Source organism: Filicampus tigris, chromosome 2, assembly GCF_054856515.1.
Source record: "Filicampus tigris isolate MCC_2025a chromosome 2, RoL_Ftig_1.0, whole genome shotgun sequence".
In the NCBI taxonomy this organism is placed as follows: domain Eukaryota; kingdom Metazoa; phylum Chordata; class Actinopteri; order Syngnathiformes; family Syngnathidae; genus Filicampus; species Filicampus tigris.
The window spans coordinates 17,159,237-17,177,255 of NC_141218.1; the positions used below are offsets into that span (position 1 = coordinate 17,159,237).

The following is an 18,019-nucleotide window of genomic DNA, read 5'->3' on the forward strand; positions in this document are numbered from 1 at the left end:
AATAGAGGTTCCATTGTACATATCAGGTGTGAAAAGTACTGCAATAAGCAGACCTGGACATTTTACTTCACATTTGGCCTTTTTTGGGGCAGGAATAGTACCGTCCAATGGCCGGTCCATCTGTAATTTTAAATGGCCGTCCATCCGCGAGTCCGACGACGCTTTCAACGTTGTTTTAGTTCATTTCTGAACATGCCAAAGGAATTTCTTTTGAAAGCTCACTAAACCGGATGTAGTTTTTCACACAAAGCAGTCCAAATATCTGGCTTTGAGACACCACACACAAATCTGTGTCTATTTCTATCCTTTCAAGTGACCCACATGACCGAACCCCTGAAACAACCAGCTTGCATGCACACCCAAAATACAGGTCAACAATTACAGTAAACATAACATGGTTGTAATTTGGCCATTGTTATCTGGGATTAATGGTTCACTGTAGCTTTGATTTACCACAGTACATCATTTATGTTCCAGTGACATCCCGTTTGCGATGATGCGCTATGGGTGCACTTGCTTTGATATGTGACTTATATACAGTATGTTCAAGACCTGCTTTGAATCTAAGGATATCTGCTGATTCTGTGCAGTTATCTGATTGCACTGCCATGACATAGTCATGAGGAGGAAGATGTGATGGTAATTCCAGCCTAAAGTAACAGAATTCAGTTTGCCTGTGTGCGTCTCGTTTGTATGACGTCACACTTCTTAGGTCACTATTGCAGCAATCGCCATCCTGTCCTCGCAAACTTGAGCTAAATTGGGATTTACATTACCGACTGGTAGAGTGACAAGATCAACTCAACCGTATTGCTTGCTGGAAACGTGGCTTTAGTACTGTGTGTCTTCCCCAGGTGGATGTGTTGACAGTGATTCACAGTCTCAGAAAGACGGGTGTGTGTTTATCAGATTGCCTGACACCGCTTGTGTTTTGCCATCACCTCATTGTCAAGAATTGCATTTACTTTTCTTCACTGCCTGTGTGTGCCTGTGAGGTTTATTCACAAGTAGTAGAAAAATACGACTGTCTGACTTGGATGGAAATGGAGAAGTGGGCTGTTGTGTTTGTGACTCGCTATTACAAGAAAAAAAAAAAAATCTTACATGATGTATCAGTTGTTCGGTATTAATTGTTTAGCTGCTAAAGAGACAAACGGCAAGAGGAGGGGAGGGCTGTCAACTGACTCGGGTGTTTGTGCATTGTCGAGAGTGTGTGAGTGTCTTTCCCAGCGCCATGTGTCTTTCCTGTTTTTCTGTCACTTTTCTTGGTGTTGTGACAGCATCGGAGTGTGTGAGGTCTGTCTGCGTGAGCTATCAGCCCCCGTCTCGCCACTCATTGTTTTCTCTCTCTCTTCATGTTTTATCATCCAAACAGAGAATTCTCATTTGCTTACCATCCAGCCCGATCTAACCACCACCACCACCAGTTACCAGGGCACCCTGCGGGCCCGACACGATGCCACCGGCAAGTTTTCGATGACCAACGGGCCTCTGCTGGACCCGCTTCCCAAGGGTTCGCACACGCTGCACAACGGAAAGCTCAATTCGGACCCCGCAGACTTTGTGAGCCGGCTGTCCACTCAGAGCTACTTTAAAACGCTGTCCCGTGACGTGGCCAACACTTCCTATGGGACCTTCAACTTCTTGGGCGGCAGGCTGACGATTCCCAACACTGGTGAGTTTACTTTCGTGTAGTCTTCTGTGGCAAGATCATGCTTATGTTACATTAAACTGTATATATTTTTTGTTGACCATGTCGACTTGGCTTTCTCAAAAATCTCTGCTATTTTGCAGAAATTTGCGTTACACCCCAGCCCAGTTGACTTACTTTCTGCCCTCACTTACAGTAACAGATTTCAATAGTTTTAAGCATTTCATATTTTGGAGGGTTTGGTTGCTTTGGGGCCTACCCCACACCCCCCCCCCCCCCCCCCCCGCATTTGCCCCCAGTTTTTCATGGAAAACGTATAATGAATCAGTAGTTTGTGAAGGTTCTTTTTTCTTCCTCTCCCAATGCATTTCAATGGACATTAATTATACGCAGATTTTCATTATTCACTTAATTATGCTTAAAATACAAATACAATTTTTCTTTTTTCAATAACGCCGCTTAATGAGCTGCTTCTAACTTTTTTCTGCCTCCCCAAATCACACTTGGACATTTATCAATGGTAGAAAAGAGTACATTGAAATATAGTTGAAATGTTGTTAATTATTGTAGTTAATAAGCAAACCGTAACATTGGAGCGCAACCAGGAAGAGATGATTTTCCCCAAAATATTTTGAGCAAATTTGATATGTGTGTATCAAACTGGTAGCCCTTCACTTTAATCAGTACCCTAGAAGTAGCTCTCAGTTTTAAAAAGGTTGGTGGCCCCTGGTCTAGAACATCCCCCATTATAAAATGGGGGTTCACGGTAATGTTGCTTCCATACATGTTGTTGTTGTTGTTATCCTTTTGGCTTTTCCCCTCACGGATTAAAATGCGATTACAAATAGCCCGTGTTTTCTGGAGCCCTACTAATGTAGTTTTTAACTTGTGCAAAATGATTCATGAGAACAGATCCTTCAGAATTTGATCAGATGTATGGACTACATTTTTTGAAGCAACTCAGGTCAAATGTGGTTCACTAAGGTACAGGAAAATGGACCATGCAGCCCTCCATGATGACGCCGTCATTCTGCTCATTACGACACCAGCATTTAAGCAGGCGTTCTCCCCTCACATTGAAAGGTTTTGAAAATGACAAGCATTTATTTTCTTTTGATCGTGAAAAATAATGACAAATCTCTAGTAATAACTTAAAGAGCACAAAACTGTAACCAAACATGAAAGACTGGTCCGGTAGGTCTTTTGATTGCAAGATTGCAACACTCGTGGCCTGTTTGAGTCCCCTCGCCACCTGGTAACCATGGTGACTTCAATGCACATTAGCAGATGACGTGTTGCCACAGCAACCCCTCTGTATTATTACTGTCCTTTTTCTTCTTGTTTACTTGTCTACTATCTCAAAAATGTGATATCCTTGTTGAAGTGCATATTTTTCTTTTCATATCTTGCCCATTTAACAGGGTCTTTCCCTTTAAGCAAGAATAATTGAATAGAACTTAAAAGAAAGATAATGGCACAAAGTGTTTGTCTGTCCTGCAATTGACTGGTGACCAGACCTTGGTGTATCTCGCCCAATGCCAGCTGGAATATTTTTTCTCTTTAAATTGTATTTTTCCAGCCTCTCTTGTCATTTGGTGCTAAAAAGTAAAGTGAAGCAAGAGAGATGAATTGGACCGGAGAACGGCGCTAATCTTTCTGTATGCGTGTTGCTCACTACCAACTCACTTTCGGCGGTTCGAAAACTAAAGTTGCTTACATTCAAACCCAGCTCGTAGGGAGTGACGTCATGCACGCTGTGATGGCATCATCTATGATCCTGGCGTCCTCATACTGGTCAATTCAGATTTGAGTCTTGCTCCTCTTTCAGATTCAATCAACAAGAGGGAAAGGAACTGTACCTCCTGCGTGTGAAGTGCCAATGTAAAGAGAGCTGTGGTGTGTCTTGAATATAAAAGATTCTGTTTGGTCATTTATGAATTTATTTATTTTTAGTGGGGTTTTTTTTTTGTAATTTTTGTATGCATTTTTTTGTTCATTCTGCACAATGCTTTGGTACAGTTATGGCTGTTGTGAAAGCACTCGAGCTGGGATGGATAAATGTCTGTTTATCGGGTGGTAAAGTTGAATTGCTGCTGGAACCCTGTACTTGTTTTCTTTATGTATTCAGGCCTTTATCAATCCTAATTGCAACCTTTGAAGCCCTAAGACCACTCTGCAGACCATGATTAGCCTATTATTATCACAGCACTGAACATCCACTTTGACAGTAGAATGAAGACATTGTACCAAATGAAACGTACTCAGAGAGATTCCAAGAATACAACCGAGAACAAATTATTCCAATTAGGCCTTTCAGTCATGATGACGCCCGGTGAATCACTAGCTGATGTCTGCAAGGGTGTGCTAAATGCACAGGCAGAGTCCACTAAAAAATTGTCTGGAGCGCAATTATAGAATATCCACGACACTTATGCCTACATTGCGAAAGGGGGAAAAAAAACAAAAGTGAGTTTGGATGGGTATTTGACTCAGTTGTCTTGAAGAGCAATGGGGAAAACAAACAATCAGTTAATTATTTAAATGTTGTGTTTATTAGTATGTTAACAGAGGTCTCGTTGGAGATAGGATGTTCTTCTTAGTCAGCAAACTGAGAGACTGAAACAATGGCATGTTTGTAGTTCACTCAATTTAGCTTGAAGCGGTAATTAATCAGTCACCAACTCAACACAATCAATCAAATTCCTATTGTTTCTTTTTTAGAGTTTATCAAGTTGTTGGTTCGCATGCCCATACCTAATGGCTAGGTATTCCTTCAATTACATTTGTTGTTACATTTTGGTGCAAATAAATACATACACACGTACAAGTTGACATATGTATGTGTATGTATATGTATATGTGATAAATGGATATATATGTATATATATATGTATGTGCATATATATATATGTATGTATATATATGTGTGTGTGTGTGTGTATGTATAAAATCAATGTCGAAAGCTCATGTATGAAATTCATTGACAAAAGACAAAAATAAAGGACGTTTTTTATGTAATTTGTTGTAATTAAAATTTTCATTGTACTTATTTTGTTCATTTTCATCAATTGTAATAACCTTGGTTGACATCAACATTTCCAAATTTGCGTGTCTTTTATGGGTTAAAAAAAGTTTATACCTCATCAGGTAATTTTTCTAATTTGAATCACATTCAGGATGCGTATTTGGCATCAACTTTCACTTTAGTGTGGTTAATTCCATCATTCCACATTTCTGTCTCTGGTAAATAAAATTGTTGCGCTGATATAGGCTCTGTATGAGCTGACCTCTTAGCTATTAGGATCAACGCCCTTTTGCTTTACAGGTGACAAATCTTTAAGCCTTTGCGGAAGGTTTCGCTCTGAGTGCTCTTGTTTTCACTCAATGTTTTATGCATGGTTAACTTAAAGCTATGCAGGCTATACAATGCATCATTTCCTTGCGACACAGAAATACAATCTGCACTTGCATGCATTGAGTCGAACCTAATTTTGCCTGACGATCATTTCGTTGAGGCAGAAGGGAGATGGAGTTTATAGATCCTTGCAGGGGCTGTGAGCATTTTTAGCAGACTCACCTGATTCAACAGATAAGCCTTTTTGCAACCCTCACACTTGTGTCTTGATTTTTGTACAACGCTTTAAATAGAATTCTAAGTGGGTAATTGTGGCTTCACAATGCCACAACGCTCAAACGACCTCACCGGCTCTTTTTTTTTCCCTCTCAGGTGCATTTCCGCTCTCATGGGGATGCGAGGATTTTCCCGTAGTCTTGTGTTCCTCGGTCTCAATTATCTGCTTTGAGGCAGGCAGGACACATTAAAACTGCAATGCAGCGCGCGCTTTTGTCGCTGCTAATTGTCAACCACACGAGACGTGCGTCACCTCGGCTGCCAGTGCAGAGATTTGCATCGACTGCACCCGGCTCGGGCTGCTCGTGACCTTCACAGTAGATTTGTTTTGCTGTTTGCGCAGCCACACAATTTTGTCGAGGCCCAGCCGTCTTTGTGCGCTGACAAAGCCACTGTTCAGTCTGAACAAATGAGACCCCTTCTTCTCACTACCCCCTCTCTCTACCTTTTGTTATTTGCATTAGGAATCAGTCTGCTGATTCCTCCTGAGGCCATCCCCAGAGGCAAGATCTATGAGATTTATCTCACCGTTCAGAAAAAGGAGGATTTAAGGTGGGTCCCTTAAGCACTGCCTGTTTGTTTTGATGTCCTACAGTTCAATCAGGCAAGTCTTTAGAGTCCATGCCAGGGATGCAAATAAATAAAGCGCTTTAAATCAAACTAATTGTTGAGGAACACTGCTGTTCATCTGCCGTAAGGCATGTAGTCACTAGTACATACAGTAGATTACATTAAAGAGATGCTCACGGAATGTAAGCCCAGTAGGTGAATTAGTGGAGCTCGGAGGTAAGAGAAAACATGGTGAAGCAGCATTTAGCTTTTATGCTACACACAAATGGAATAAGCTGCCAATGGAAGTGAAGTTAGCCTCAAGTGTAAATGGTTTTAAAGTTAAAAAAAACAAAACAAATCTTTCTCATAACTGTGATTAAGGTCTTTCGAAGCATTTAAAATGTTTTCAAAATCCGTGTGTTTGCACAGTACGTTTTGTTAGTAATTTCAGTAAGATACTTTTATTTCTTTACTTTGCTTTTAAATGTCTCCAACTCTTTTGCTGGTAAATGCTTTGAAATGTACTTTTACTTGGGTTCAGCACATTGAGTTACCTTGTGTATGAAATGTGCTGTATAAATAAAGCCGCCTTGCCTTGCTTTGCTTGGCCGAGTAGGGCTGAACAATTAATTGAATTCAAAGCCACATCGTAATTTTAGTAGAATGCAATTTTCAAATCACAAGGGCTGCTATTTAGGGTGAAAAACAGTCAGTAGCCTTTATATTCTATGTATTTAATGTCTTGATAGGATCAGCGCTGTCATTGTTTGAAAGTTGAAAAGTTAAAGTGATAAAGGTGCAGATTTGTGTTGCATTATTGTTGTCATCTGACTTCGGTTTGCACCAGGTTTGTTTGGTGGAATTTTGTGAAGTTGTTATCATAAAAGTCTCAAAGATTGAAGGGTTTAGTAAGTAAACCCTGATTGAAGTAGATCAAAAAACTCTTTCATTAATTTGTTGTTCATTTGTCTTTGATTTGATCTTAAGCCTAACCTGTATGACAAATGACATTTATGCATAATGAATCTGATATTGTTTACGGGTTAATTTAATTCTTGTTTATTGAAAAACGCTGTACATGGGAAGTGGAACCTTTAAAAAAAAAAATCTCATTTTAAATCGCAATCACACTGTCGACGGGGGAAGAAATTGCAGTTGAATAATCTTTCAAACTGGTTCAGCTGTAGTCACGATCATAGCGTGTGTGACATTGTCTGGCATTCCTCCCAACCTTGTAATGCAGGCCTTCATTATGCAGCCAGCTAATTTGCAGAGGTGACAGTGTCACATGCCTCCTTAAAGAGACCAGTATATTCACACTGATAACTCCAGTAAAAGCTCTTGACTATGCTTCATGCCGCCCTCTCTCCGGACCGGTGTAGGTTGCCCCTGGCCGGCTGCCAGACCCTGCTCAGCCCGGTTGTGAGTTGCGGGCCTCCGGGGGTGGTCCTGAGCCGCCCCGTCATCCTGAGCATGGACCAGTGCTCTGACGCATGCCTTGATAACTGGGCCGTCCGCCTCAAGAAGCAGAACTACGAGGGCGCTTGGGAGGTGAGATGGCGCAGCGGCGCCAACCGTTGATAGAAATACACCAGAGAGGCTTTAATGGGGCAGTGGCATCTGCTGTCCAGTCAGGCCCAACACTTGACCGCAAGAACGTTTTCTTATTGCGCCGGAACAAAAGCCTGTAAGCACCGCCTCTTTCCACTTCGGTAGTTGCCCGGCAACGTGATACTTACTTCAAAGTACTCTTAGTGTTTCTTGGCTATTTCTGCTTTTTAATTACAGTTGGGGGTGGAGTTCGCTCCCCATGTTTCTGGCCAAGAATTAGAAAGTCAGAGGAAGAGGTTGACAAGAACTTTTGAACATCACCAAACATGGTTTGTTTCATGGTTTGAGGCAGCAAGTGGAAAGACTGCCGGTGGGCTTTAGGATATTAGGAGGTCGTCTCTCATGTTCAATATTGCGCGTAAATAATTCACCCTCGCAGCGTGCGGCTGTCTACGGAATGGACTGGTCTGTCCGAGGCAGGAGCTTGACCTGCGCTTTTAATCATCGATCCAACCAAATATAGCCCAATTGCGTGACCACCATTTGAAGAATGTGGACAAAGAAAGGAGAATGTAGGGTCAGCGATTTGGCGTAGATGGAGGAAATGAATCCAGGAGCAGGCGGAAGGGAAATGAATTGCTCCTAGAATGAGCACTCAGTGGTGTAATTGAGCCGTCCCACACCTCCAGGAAATATTAAGATGATGAAAACGTGAGACTCTGTTGTGGTCGCATAGCTAATGAATTGTGTCGATACTAATTCCATTGATGTAGATGGCGTGCGGTTCCATAGATCAGACCGTTTGGCAGCCATAATGCTCGCTTCAGCCTGATGTGGCCAATGGGAAGAGACAGTCAACTGGCATGATGGAGTTTCCAGAGAAAACATTGTCACCTCGAGTCCAATTTGTCCCCATCAAATTAGCATAGAGAGCAGCGTTGTCTCGTAAAACTAGTCCTGATCGCTGGTACTTTTTTGTAAGTCTCCCGTCATTATTACTGGAGATGCTGTTGTGGCACAGCTGCCGCTTTGACATTTTAAAATCTGTCCTCTTTCCCATTGGAAAATAAGCGGCACTCAATTCTTGTACAGCTGTCATCTTTTTTTTTTTTTTCTAATCAATCCTGATCATCAGGCAACGGTGCTATGTTGTCTCACTTAACAAACTCCAAACCTAGGAAGAGACCCAAAATTGTCAGTGATCCAGTATTTGCCAATTAAGCCTCTTTTTTGCGAGAACCATCTATTCTTGCCAGGAATCTATTACAGTCTCCTTTCATACCCATTAAAAAGTGGCTGGGTTGTTTTTCTAACCCGCTAGCTTGATAGCTATGAATTTTGAGCACATTGGGTTACTTTAATCCGTGGTTGGTTTAATTATTTTGACCCAGAAGATTGGGTAAGATTTTATTCAACTGAGCTGAAGATCTGAAGCTGGTTGCCATTTTTGTCAGTTTTGTTGTGTACATTTAAAGTGACGTTCTTAGAAACTGTCAGTGGGGGCTCATTGGGTAACGCTGCTGACATTGGACACGGGGATGAGGGGTCAAGTTCCAGTCAGGGCGGACGGCCACCTATGGAAAATAAGTGGCTTTTGTCAGGAAGGGCATCCGGTGCAACAACTGCACCCATACCTGTCAAGTTGTACGCTTTTTTTCGTCATTTGTACAGGTGGAAACACCTTTTCAAACATGTACGCCGTACATCGCAAATCCGTACGGCCAAGGTCAATCTTATCAGTGTTATCCGTTCCCGATTTTGTCACCTAACCGTAGTCAGGAGACGCAGGGGAGAGTTTTCTCCAAACGGTGCGGCCGTTGCACGTTGTCGAAAAGGGGGATCCCAGTAACCCAACAGCACGCGTCAGAGGGAGACAAGGGTCTTCCGCGTTCTTCCCCACGCATGCGCACAACACACACACGTCACGCACAAGCTGTCACACATATCCGCAACATCATGTTTACTTTTTTTAAAAGCTGATTTCCGATCATGTGACGGCAGCCATTTGAAAATAATGTGTACGGTTTGTACGGGCAAATTACAACTTTTGTAAGATTAACTACAATCCGGGGTTGACAGGTATGTGTACCAAAAGTATCATGCATGTGACTTGCTCTGGCAACCCCTGGCAGGGAAAATGTGCTTCTTACTACTATGAGAAAATGTTGGTAATCAAATTAGTATTATTTTTAACCATAACTATACTTGCAGTATAATCTGTTAACCTATTTCTTGGAATCTTTAACTAATCAGAGTAGTTTCTACTAGAGATGGTACCACAGTAGAGTACCACAACCCGCCTTATTTTAAGGTATCCGGTACTCACGGAGGCTGCCAATACTAGCCACCGATACTTGAGGGAGAAAAATCTGACATCAAGTCCTCCTCGGCAGTAGATGACACTATAGTGCGGCAGTTTGACACATTGGTGAATCGGTTGCGTCAGAAAGAAAGGTCTTTGTTCGCAATTGTTTTGTCATTATGTTAAATGAAATGTATATGTCAAAAGTACTAGAGGTGTCGGTACTCAGTGAGTGAGTACTCAGAGTGAATACTCGTGCTGGTGTCAGTCTCGAGAAACAAGTGGTATCGAACATCCCTGGTTTTTATTCCTTGTTGGATTAAAATATTAACCTACCAGGCTGGGTCAACTCTTCAACCGGTGTATAAATAACCCAGCATTGGTTTGGTCTCTTTAGGACCCAGCGCACCCCAGGGAGCATTTGAGGAAACACAGCACAGAATTAAATATTGTGTCGACTTTATTGCCACTCAATCCTATGTAACATTACCTTAAAGACATTAAGCTCAGATCATTTTACAAACTGACAAAAGCCCCCGTGAACAAAACCCACCCCTCTTATATCAAACGGCTGCTGGAGCTTTCATTCACAACTTGGTGTTGTACTCCTCGCCTCCTGCAGGACGTCCTGCTGATGGGCGAGGAGCTGGCGTCGGATCCCTATTACTGCCAGCTGGAGGCCGAGACGTGCCAGCTCTTTTCCGAGCAGCTGGGCACCTTCGCCTTGGTGGGAGAGTCTCTGCACATGGGCGCCGCCAAGCGCTTGAGGCTGGTGCTCTTCTCCGACGCCTACTGCTCCACGCTGGAGTACAACATCAGGGTCTACTGCATGGACGACACGCAGGATGTCTTTAAGGTACATTGTCTTGTCACTTTTGCGGTTTTCCAACCTAAGAGCACAAGGATGGAATTAGTTGATCATCCGTTAATTTGACTTTTGTCAATTACATTCTATACGGTGAAGGCATTTATTCGAGGGTCAAACTGTCTCCGTTGTACAACCTTAATTAATTGTACAGGCAATATTTAAGTAGGGACCTTTAGTTAACTGTCGTGCAAGTGCGCTCTCGAACAGAGATTCCCATCCACCCATTAATGTGCTGTGAGAAGTTATCACATTTCACTTAATTGGCCAGTTCTTGACCACAAATGACGTCTTCCATCTATCTATGCCAGCAAGCTATAGTAACCAGCAGAACAATGAAATGCTATTCCACTAGGTGGCAGGTGGTACAATAAACCGAATTAGCTGTTTATTGAAAAAGAAAACACTTGAATAGCGGCTAGGCCAGGCCACGCCACACGCACACGACAGTTGTTGTGACTTTTGGCTGGTCCCAACGTAGAGTCATTACAATTTCATATCGGAATCTAAAATCAGTGGATTTCTTTACATTCACTTTGTTTTTTATACAATACCTTGTGTTTTTTCTTTGTTAAAAGCAAAACGGTGGTGTTTTGAGGGGACTGGAATGGATAATGGCATTCCATTTTATTTCAATGGGGGTAATTGGTCAAGGTACCACTCTATGTCATTTTGTAATGTAAACTATGACTTGGCTCAGTACAGGTTGGTGAACACTGCTCGAAATAATAAGATTGACATGCTGGGCTTTTGAATTCCACTACAGAAGATCTGGGCAAAGTACAGCCCGGGGGTCACGTCCGGCCCTCCCAGCCCACAGTATCTGACCGGTCCTCGCAGTGACCATGAAGTCAAAGCAAAATGTAAAATATGCAGTGCTTTCATTTTGAAAGTTGTGCTTTCATCTTATTTGCACACGTGTGGATGCTAGGACAAGCGAGATATCAAGCGAGACCTACGACTCGTCTGCACTTTTGCCAACTCAGCAACGTTTTTGCTATTTTTAGCAAGTTTTCCAACCCCTCTAGCAATTAAGTCGAAGGTGTGTGTGTTTTGCAGTAGCCTGGAGATGAAAGGGGGGTTTAGTTAGTTAGTGTGTGTGGCAGCTCATTTCCTACCTCGGCCCGGTTCCTTGTATTCGTACTAGCGCACAAATGACTGTATTCCTTAATTCCTCTTTTAAAAACTGCATTCAAGCAGGAAGTTTTTCCCTCATAAGATTGTTGGGTGAAGGTGCAGCCGTCCACTCGTGTGGACTGAATGGGTTGCACCAATGGGGTAATGCCAGTTTTTGGAGGGTAATGGCTCGCTGTAATGTATTGTTGGGAAAAGAAAAAAAAAAAAAAAAAACTTTGAACAAGTTCATTTTTGGACCAATTAACTTAGTTCAATTTTTTATATGAACTGAACTGAACAAGTTCACTGAAAAAAGTTGTGAACTGAACTTTGAACTTCTTTGCAAATTAATTAAACGACTTTGGGAAAGTTCATTTTCTACGCAGTCTATTTTATATGTTCAACATTGATAGTTGTGTAACAGCAAAAATGCACAAAACGTTTTATTTTATACTGCTCTTGTATTGGCTCGTTACATGTGCGGGTTGCAGATGTCCCTAAGGTTGTGGCCAGTATATGTTTATGTCAGAAAAGACACAAATCAATCATGGAAATCAATAGAAATTATTACAGGTCTTATTATTGGAAGCAGATTGTTTTCCGGCTCATAGCACACACAGAATCATAAACAATTGCCCGGTGGGATACATTGTGGTCGTCTATGATCATGCAGTTCTAGTTATGATTGCATTGTCTTTTAGCTTGCTTGAACTGAATGCATTACATAGCCAGAGGGAATGTGACAATATGATAAAACAATGTGGTGTTGCCAGCGTGTGAGTTTTGGATGAGAAGCAATGCATAGGTCCCGGTTAATGACAGTATACGGTCATCGGTGGCATGTTTGTGTGCACGCCTGGTGCTGCTCGGCTGCAGCAGGCCATCGCTGCTGCTGCTGCTGCTGCTGCTGCTGCTGCTGCTGCTGCTGCTGCTGCTGCTGCTGCTGCTGCTGCTGCTGCTGCCGCTTCCCTTGCTTTGCTCACCGCCGTATTTCCCCTCTCTTTCCTGCCCTTTGCGTGGACGTGGTATAATCAAGTGCTAATGCCTTCCTCCCTCCCCCAGGGGCTGCCTCTGAGTAGTCGGTTAGGATTTCATTTGCATGGTTAATTAGTAAATTAAAAGGAGAGCCTGTCCCAGTGTTCTCCCAGCAACCCCCGTGCTCGCTCTCTCGCCGTCCCACTCCTCTTCATTAGACACCACCCACAGTCGCAAGTACCATTTCCCACTCAAGTCCACTTCTGCTGGCTGTAATGGTCGACCTCATTGTCCACATGACCGCCACCAGCAAAATCTATGGACAGCAGTGGGGCATAAACAAGATGGAGGAGGTGAGGGCTCCTTGGGCTGCAGCTGATGAGAGTCTAGCACAGGCTGGAAATGATGTCTGTAATGCCTTTGTGGAGTAGTCACTAGGAGGTGCACAACTTTTTTTTTTTTTCTTTTTTTTTAAGTCGACGCTACTGAGATGAAAGTTGAGTCAACATCAACTACTGTAGTCGCTGATGATGTCATATTTTTTTTAAGGAAGGTGCCCGCCTTCTTCCCCCTTGACTGTGTGTGTGTTGTATTGTGAATGATATGAAGGGGTTCAAACAGACTGCAAGGCGTAATCCGCATGCAAGCTTTTATTCACAACCGCATGCAATGACCCATCCAATCCGCTCAGCAACACTTGGGCGTTATACCAGTGTAGGCATTCTGTTGCTGGTAAAGTTACGCCTTCAAAATGAAAGCGTGCCAGGTGTTGCTCTGCCTCCTCCGTAAGCCAAAAACGGGGGAATAACAAGAAGTCGACGCAAGGATGTCACAATATCGCTAATATCATGATTTTCCACTATATCGTTATCGTCATGTCACAATATTAATAGCAGAAAATCTGTTGAATAGCCACAGTTATTTCCCATTTGTGCAGTTGCAGCACCCTCTGGTGGTTAGTTTATTATTTGAGTTCCTCCACAAATTTACCTGATTCACAATGTGCGCGTGCATTAGCAAGTTAGCGCCTCAATATTAGGTGTCCGGTCATTGTAAGTCATTTATATACATTGAGGTTAATGTTAACTGTACTATTTGAACTATATGTATAATTAGGAATACAGCTAACTATCATTCTGTAGACACATACAACTGCTCATGTTTATTTCATTTGTGTTTATATTTCGTGTTCTCCAGAAACTATACACACACCCACACAACCAAATTAAACAGAAATCAAACAGATTATTGCTCACATGAACAAAACTGTGTTCTAACCAATAAAAGATCCCATAAATCAGTCATACCAGCAAATCTTTTTCAAGATCTTCGTCGGCCAGCTTCAGCCGAAGACAGCATTAGGAACTACATAGACCATGATACTTTGCGCTGCTGAGCCAATAGGAGCGCATCACTGGCCAAGCCCAGTTCTTTGTGAATGCTCTTATGTGCAAAAACTGAACATTGTGATGTTTTTTTTTTTTTTCATATGAGCTCCCTGTTGTTATATCGTAAGCTTTTGTACAGTATTGTGAACTTTTTATATATCGCCAACTTCCCCACAATATCGTGATATTGTCCTATCGTGACATTTGGATATCGCGACATCCCTTGTCGACGCCACACTTTAAACATCGCTACTGGCTGCTGCTCTGTTCTAATGTAAACTACAAGTTAATGGACGGCCCTTTTTACAGGAAATCTGGGATGATGTGTAATATTTATAAAATGATAATAAACCCCCTCTGATAAATGTGGAGAACACTCACATAGCACTGCGGTTGGTTCTTGAGTTACTGTTGACTTTACTTTGTTGGTTGTTGAGTTACTGAGCAACAGGGGCGTCGACACCCATCACTTTCCCACATGATCCATCTACAGTATGGACCAAAAACAAGCAAAATAAAAAGCAAAGTACACCCTATTTGAGTAAATCCAGTACTGCACTTACCTGGAAATAGGACATTTTTCCAGAAATGTTGTTTGCATTTGGCAGTTTGATTAACATTCTTCATTTTAAAATGCAATCATTCTCAAGTTTACGAAAATACCTTTTAAGATCTAGGACACTATTTTCAACCATTTTTGCTTGACCTGAACTCCTCCCTCTGACACCATCACATGGGGCTTGGGAGTAAGACATTGATGCTTTACAAAAAAACAAAACAAAAAAAAATTAAATATGGTCTCATCAGACCACACTATTTGTACATTGTTTACCTCAGGCAAGATAGACTGACATTTCCAAATTCAGTTGATGATTGTCTCTCCATTTTACATGATGGAATCAACCAACGTACTGAATGTTTGTGAATGCAGCAACAAAATATGTTTGCTGACATTTTCGAAAGCATTTCTGTGCTCTGCTAGTTTCCTGGCTGTGGTGCCACCTGAAATATTGAAGGTCACGGACATTCAATATATTTTCCTTACTGTAGTCTAAAGTGAATTGATTGGTATCACGCTCTGTTTTTTGTTTATGACAACACAACTTTTTGGGAGTCGGGTTGTACAAAGTTCTGTGCTGTGGATGCTGCCCCTCACAGAGGTTGTTTTGACTTTGCATGCTATCAAAGCAGCAGTCATGATAAGGTCCTTGTTGCATATTCAACTCAGCACTCTTGCTTGCCTGCAGTCCGACTGTTAAATTGACCTTCCGTGCCCCGTGTGGGAAAATTGCTGCTGCTCGAAAACTTTTCCCATCTCTTTGTCTCTCTGTCTGCTCGCCATCTCTGCTCTCACTCGCCGGGAAAAGGACATGGGAGCTTGTTGACTTTGCCACTTGTGCTGCCATAGTCTGCAGCTCCCCCGACGCCTTTGAGTGCATTAGCTCGCCGTCTCGCGCACAACCTGGCCCTGTGGTAAGCCACGGCATCTCCAGGGTTCTGTACTTTTTAGCGAGTGATTTAGAATGTGGCCCACACTGTTTAGTAATCTCGACTTCACACCGCTTTTGATGCTATTATGGAGGGAGCAGTTCATTTAGCAAGTACATTAACCACTTTGAGTGGAGATTAAACTTCCCTGGAGAGTTGAGCCTAATCACTAATCACTGTCTTTAAAATGCACCATTTATGATGAGACGTTCACCATGGCGGCTGTTAATTGTTGTGTGTATCGGTGCTGGAGTAGCAGGGGGTTCGGTGTGAGCGGCGGAGCAGCAGTTGTGCCGGCGGAAAGTAGCGTGCCATCCAAACGTGAGTAAAATTGCAGCCCCTGCCGTCTGCCGAAGCTCCGCACCTTGTTTTCCAGACTGGAAGCCAACTTCCCGCTCGTTAAACAGCGCGTACTTCCGACGGCAGATGAGAACATCTGAGAAGGAGACGCGCTGCCTATTCTATGACAGGAAAGAGCAATGGAATGAAAAGAGAGACTGACAATGTCCTCTCAAGTCTCATTGCCGGCTTTCTCTGACAAGCCTGACTCAGTGCCTCCGTAAACACGCGCGCATCCATCCGTACATTCATGTCGGCTCGCTGCGCCATGCAATCTCTTATCTCCCAATTACAGCAGATTAGAAGCAATGTTATTGTCTTTGATCCAAAGTGCGTGGGGGCTCTGGGGAAGCGGCGACATTTCCGACTGATGCGCGACGTATGTTAGCAGGGCTCTGCCGAGAGCAATTGCGTTAATATTTAATGTGCGTCCCGCTCTTGATGGGCCCGGCCAATTCTCGCACGGCAGCAGAGGAGGCGTGAGTGGCGTTGGGCCTTGCCCTCGCCGTGCACTCGGCTGATCCCCGCTCGCCCTGTGGGAGAGCGTCACTGATGTCGTGCCATCCCACCACTTGTCGAACGCCTGCCGCGCACCTCCTACCGACGCGCTACAGAGACAGACCTCCAACAAGCTGCCAATTAAACCGCCACCTGCGCTCTTATATCTAGCTCTGATATTTACAACTTGGCAGCAATAGTTGTGAAGGAAAGGACATATATAAACAATTTGCCTCGTTCATTGATTCAAAACTGATACTGTACGGTTTACAGTCCATTTGTATTGGGGTCAAGTGTGCTGGTGACCTTCCCAAACCACCAGGTGGCGATTTACCCACAGTACTGGAGTTGAACGTATAGTATGTCCTTGTTAAGTCATCAACATCAGACATTTATCAGGCTTGGTGGCGGTCGGCACACCTCTGGGTACAAGTCTCTTTAGTCCGAGCATTTTAATTCATTGTAGTCATCCACGTGTTAGTGGCTCTACGGGCAGCCTTGTTACATGGAGCCCTCAGGGTAGTATTTGCAAACATGTTGCGTAATAATGCACTTTTGTTGTCAATGAAGTACTTTGAGAAACATAAAAAGGAATTAAATCTCAAAAACCCTGTGCTAGTGTTCCCTTAGATGTGTGTGTGTGTGTTTTTTTTTTTTTTTTACAGTAAATGATACCGTTAAGCTTTATCTTCCATAATATGCAAGTATTGCATACAATAGTGTTCCTAAGGAGATTCAGTCTTAAAATGTACACACACTCACATCGAGCTTGATAAACATTATCTCTACTTAACGTTTACATGCAATAACTTGTATGTTTCAGTCTGGGATATTTTGTAGCATAATATTTATGCGCCCAGCTAGACAGATGGTATGTCATTTCATCCGTTTGATTGTTTGTGTGCGTTAATTAATGCAACATGAATGGTCCCCACGCTGGTCTACCAATATCGTTTAAGGTCGCAATGGCAAAGGCGGCGTTAGCCAGCGTATCCTCCAGATGATGATTTGGATTGATGAAATTGTGCGGAAAAGTATATATTGTTTCTTTATATATCCTCATTGTAACTGTTGCAGTGATGCAAATGTCACATATGAACACCAGGCACATATTCTTCAGCACTGTAAAATGTCAGCAAAGGTTTGCATTGATTTGATTTGATTTGATCGAACGGCAGCAAAAGCATCACATTGCTTAGCTGATAATTGAAGTGTTTTTACTCGCAGCTCTTTGTCTCAAATGTGCTCTCACCAAGATATTTGCAGGAACTCTCTTTTGAACTGGTGTCCAGAATTTACACTTGAATCAATATTCATGCAATGAGTTGAATGTGCTCAGCTCATTGTCTGATTGTCTTGAGATCGTAAAAAGGTATGCTCCGCTGTGTAATGGATGTTGAACATGTCCTCAACTGGTGGCCCACCGTATCGTTTGGACACAGTTTGACCCCCAGCAATGATTTTTCCATTTAGCAATCATTTACTCACTAGCTTGAGCATTAATAAGTGACTTTTTGCCCCCCTGTGTGAGAGGTGCATTTTTTCCAGATCTCTTCAATGGGAAACTTGCTGTCAAGAAATTCAAATAAGAACGGCTGAGGTATTGTTTTCACATCATCTTTTAGTGTTCACGCACGCTGTGATTTATCGGGCAGCAGGCACA

At 42.7% G+C, this 18,019-nt stretch overlaps 1 protein-coding gene across 4 annotated transcripts in view; it reads left to right on the plus strand.

Annotated features, from left to right (window-relative positions):
* The window catches only part of unc5a (unc-5 netrin receptor A), a 175,000-nt gene that overhangs the window by 137,835 nt on the left and 19,146 nt on the right, over positions 1–18,019 (plus strand). For all 4 annotated transcript variants that reach the window (XM_086012718.1, XM_086012726.1, XM_086012735.1 and 1 more), the window contains 4 exons: positions 1,376–1,675; positions 5,747–5,834; positions 7,217–7,385; positions 10,310–10,543. In XM_086012718.1, the coding sequence (XP_085868844.1) occupies positions 1,376–1,675; positions 5,747–5,834; positions 7,217–7,385; positions 10,310–10,543 (791 nt within the window). The remainder of the gene's footprint in view (positions 1–1,375; positions 1,676–5,746; positions 5,835–7,216; positions 7,386–10,309; positions 10,544–18,019) is intronic.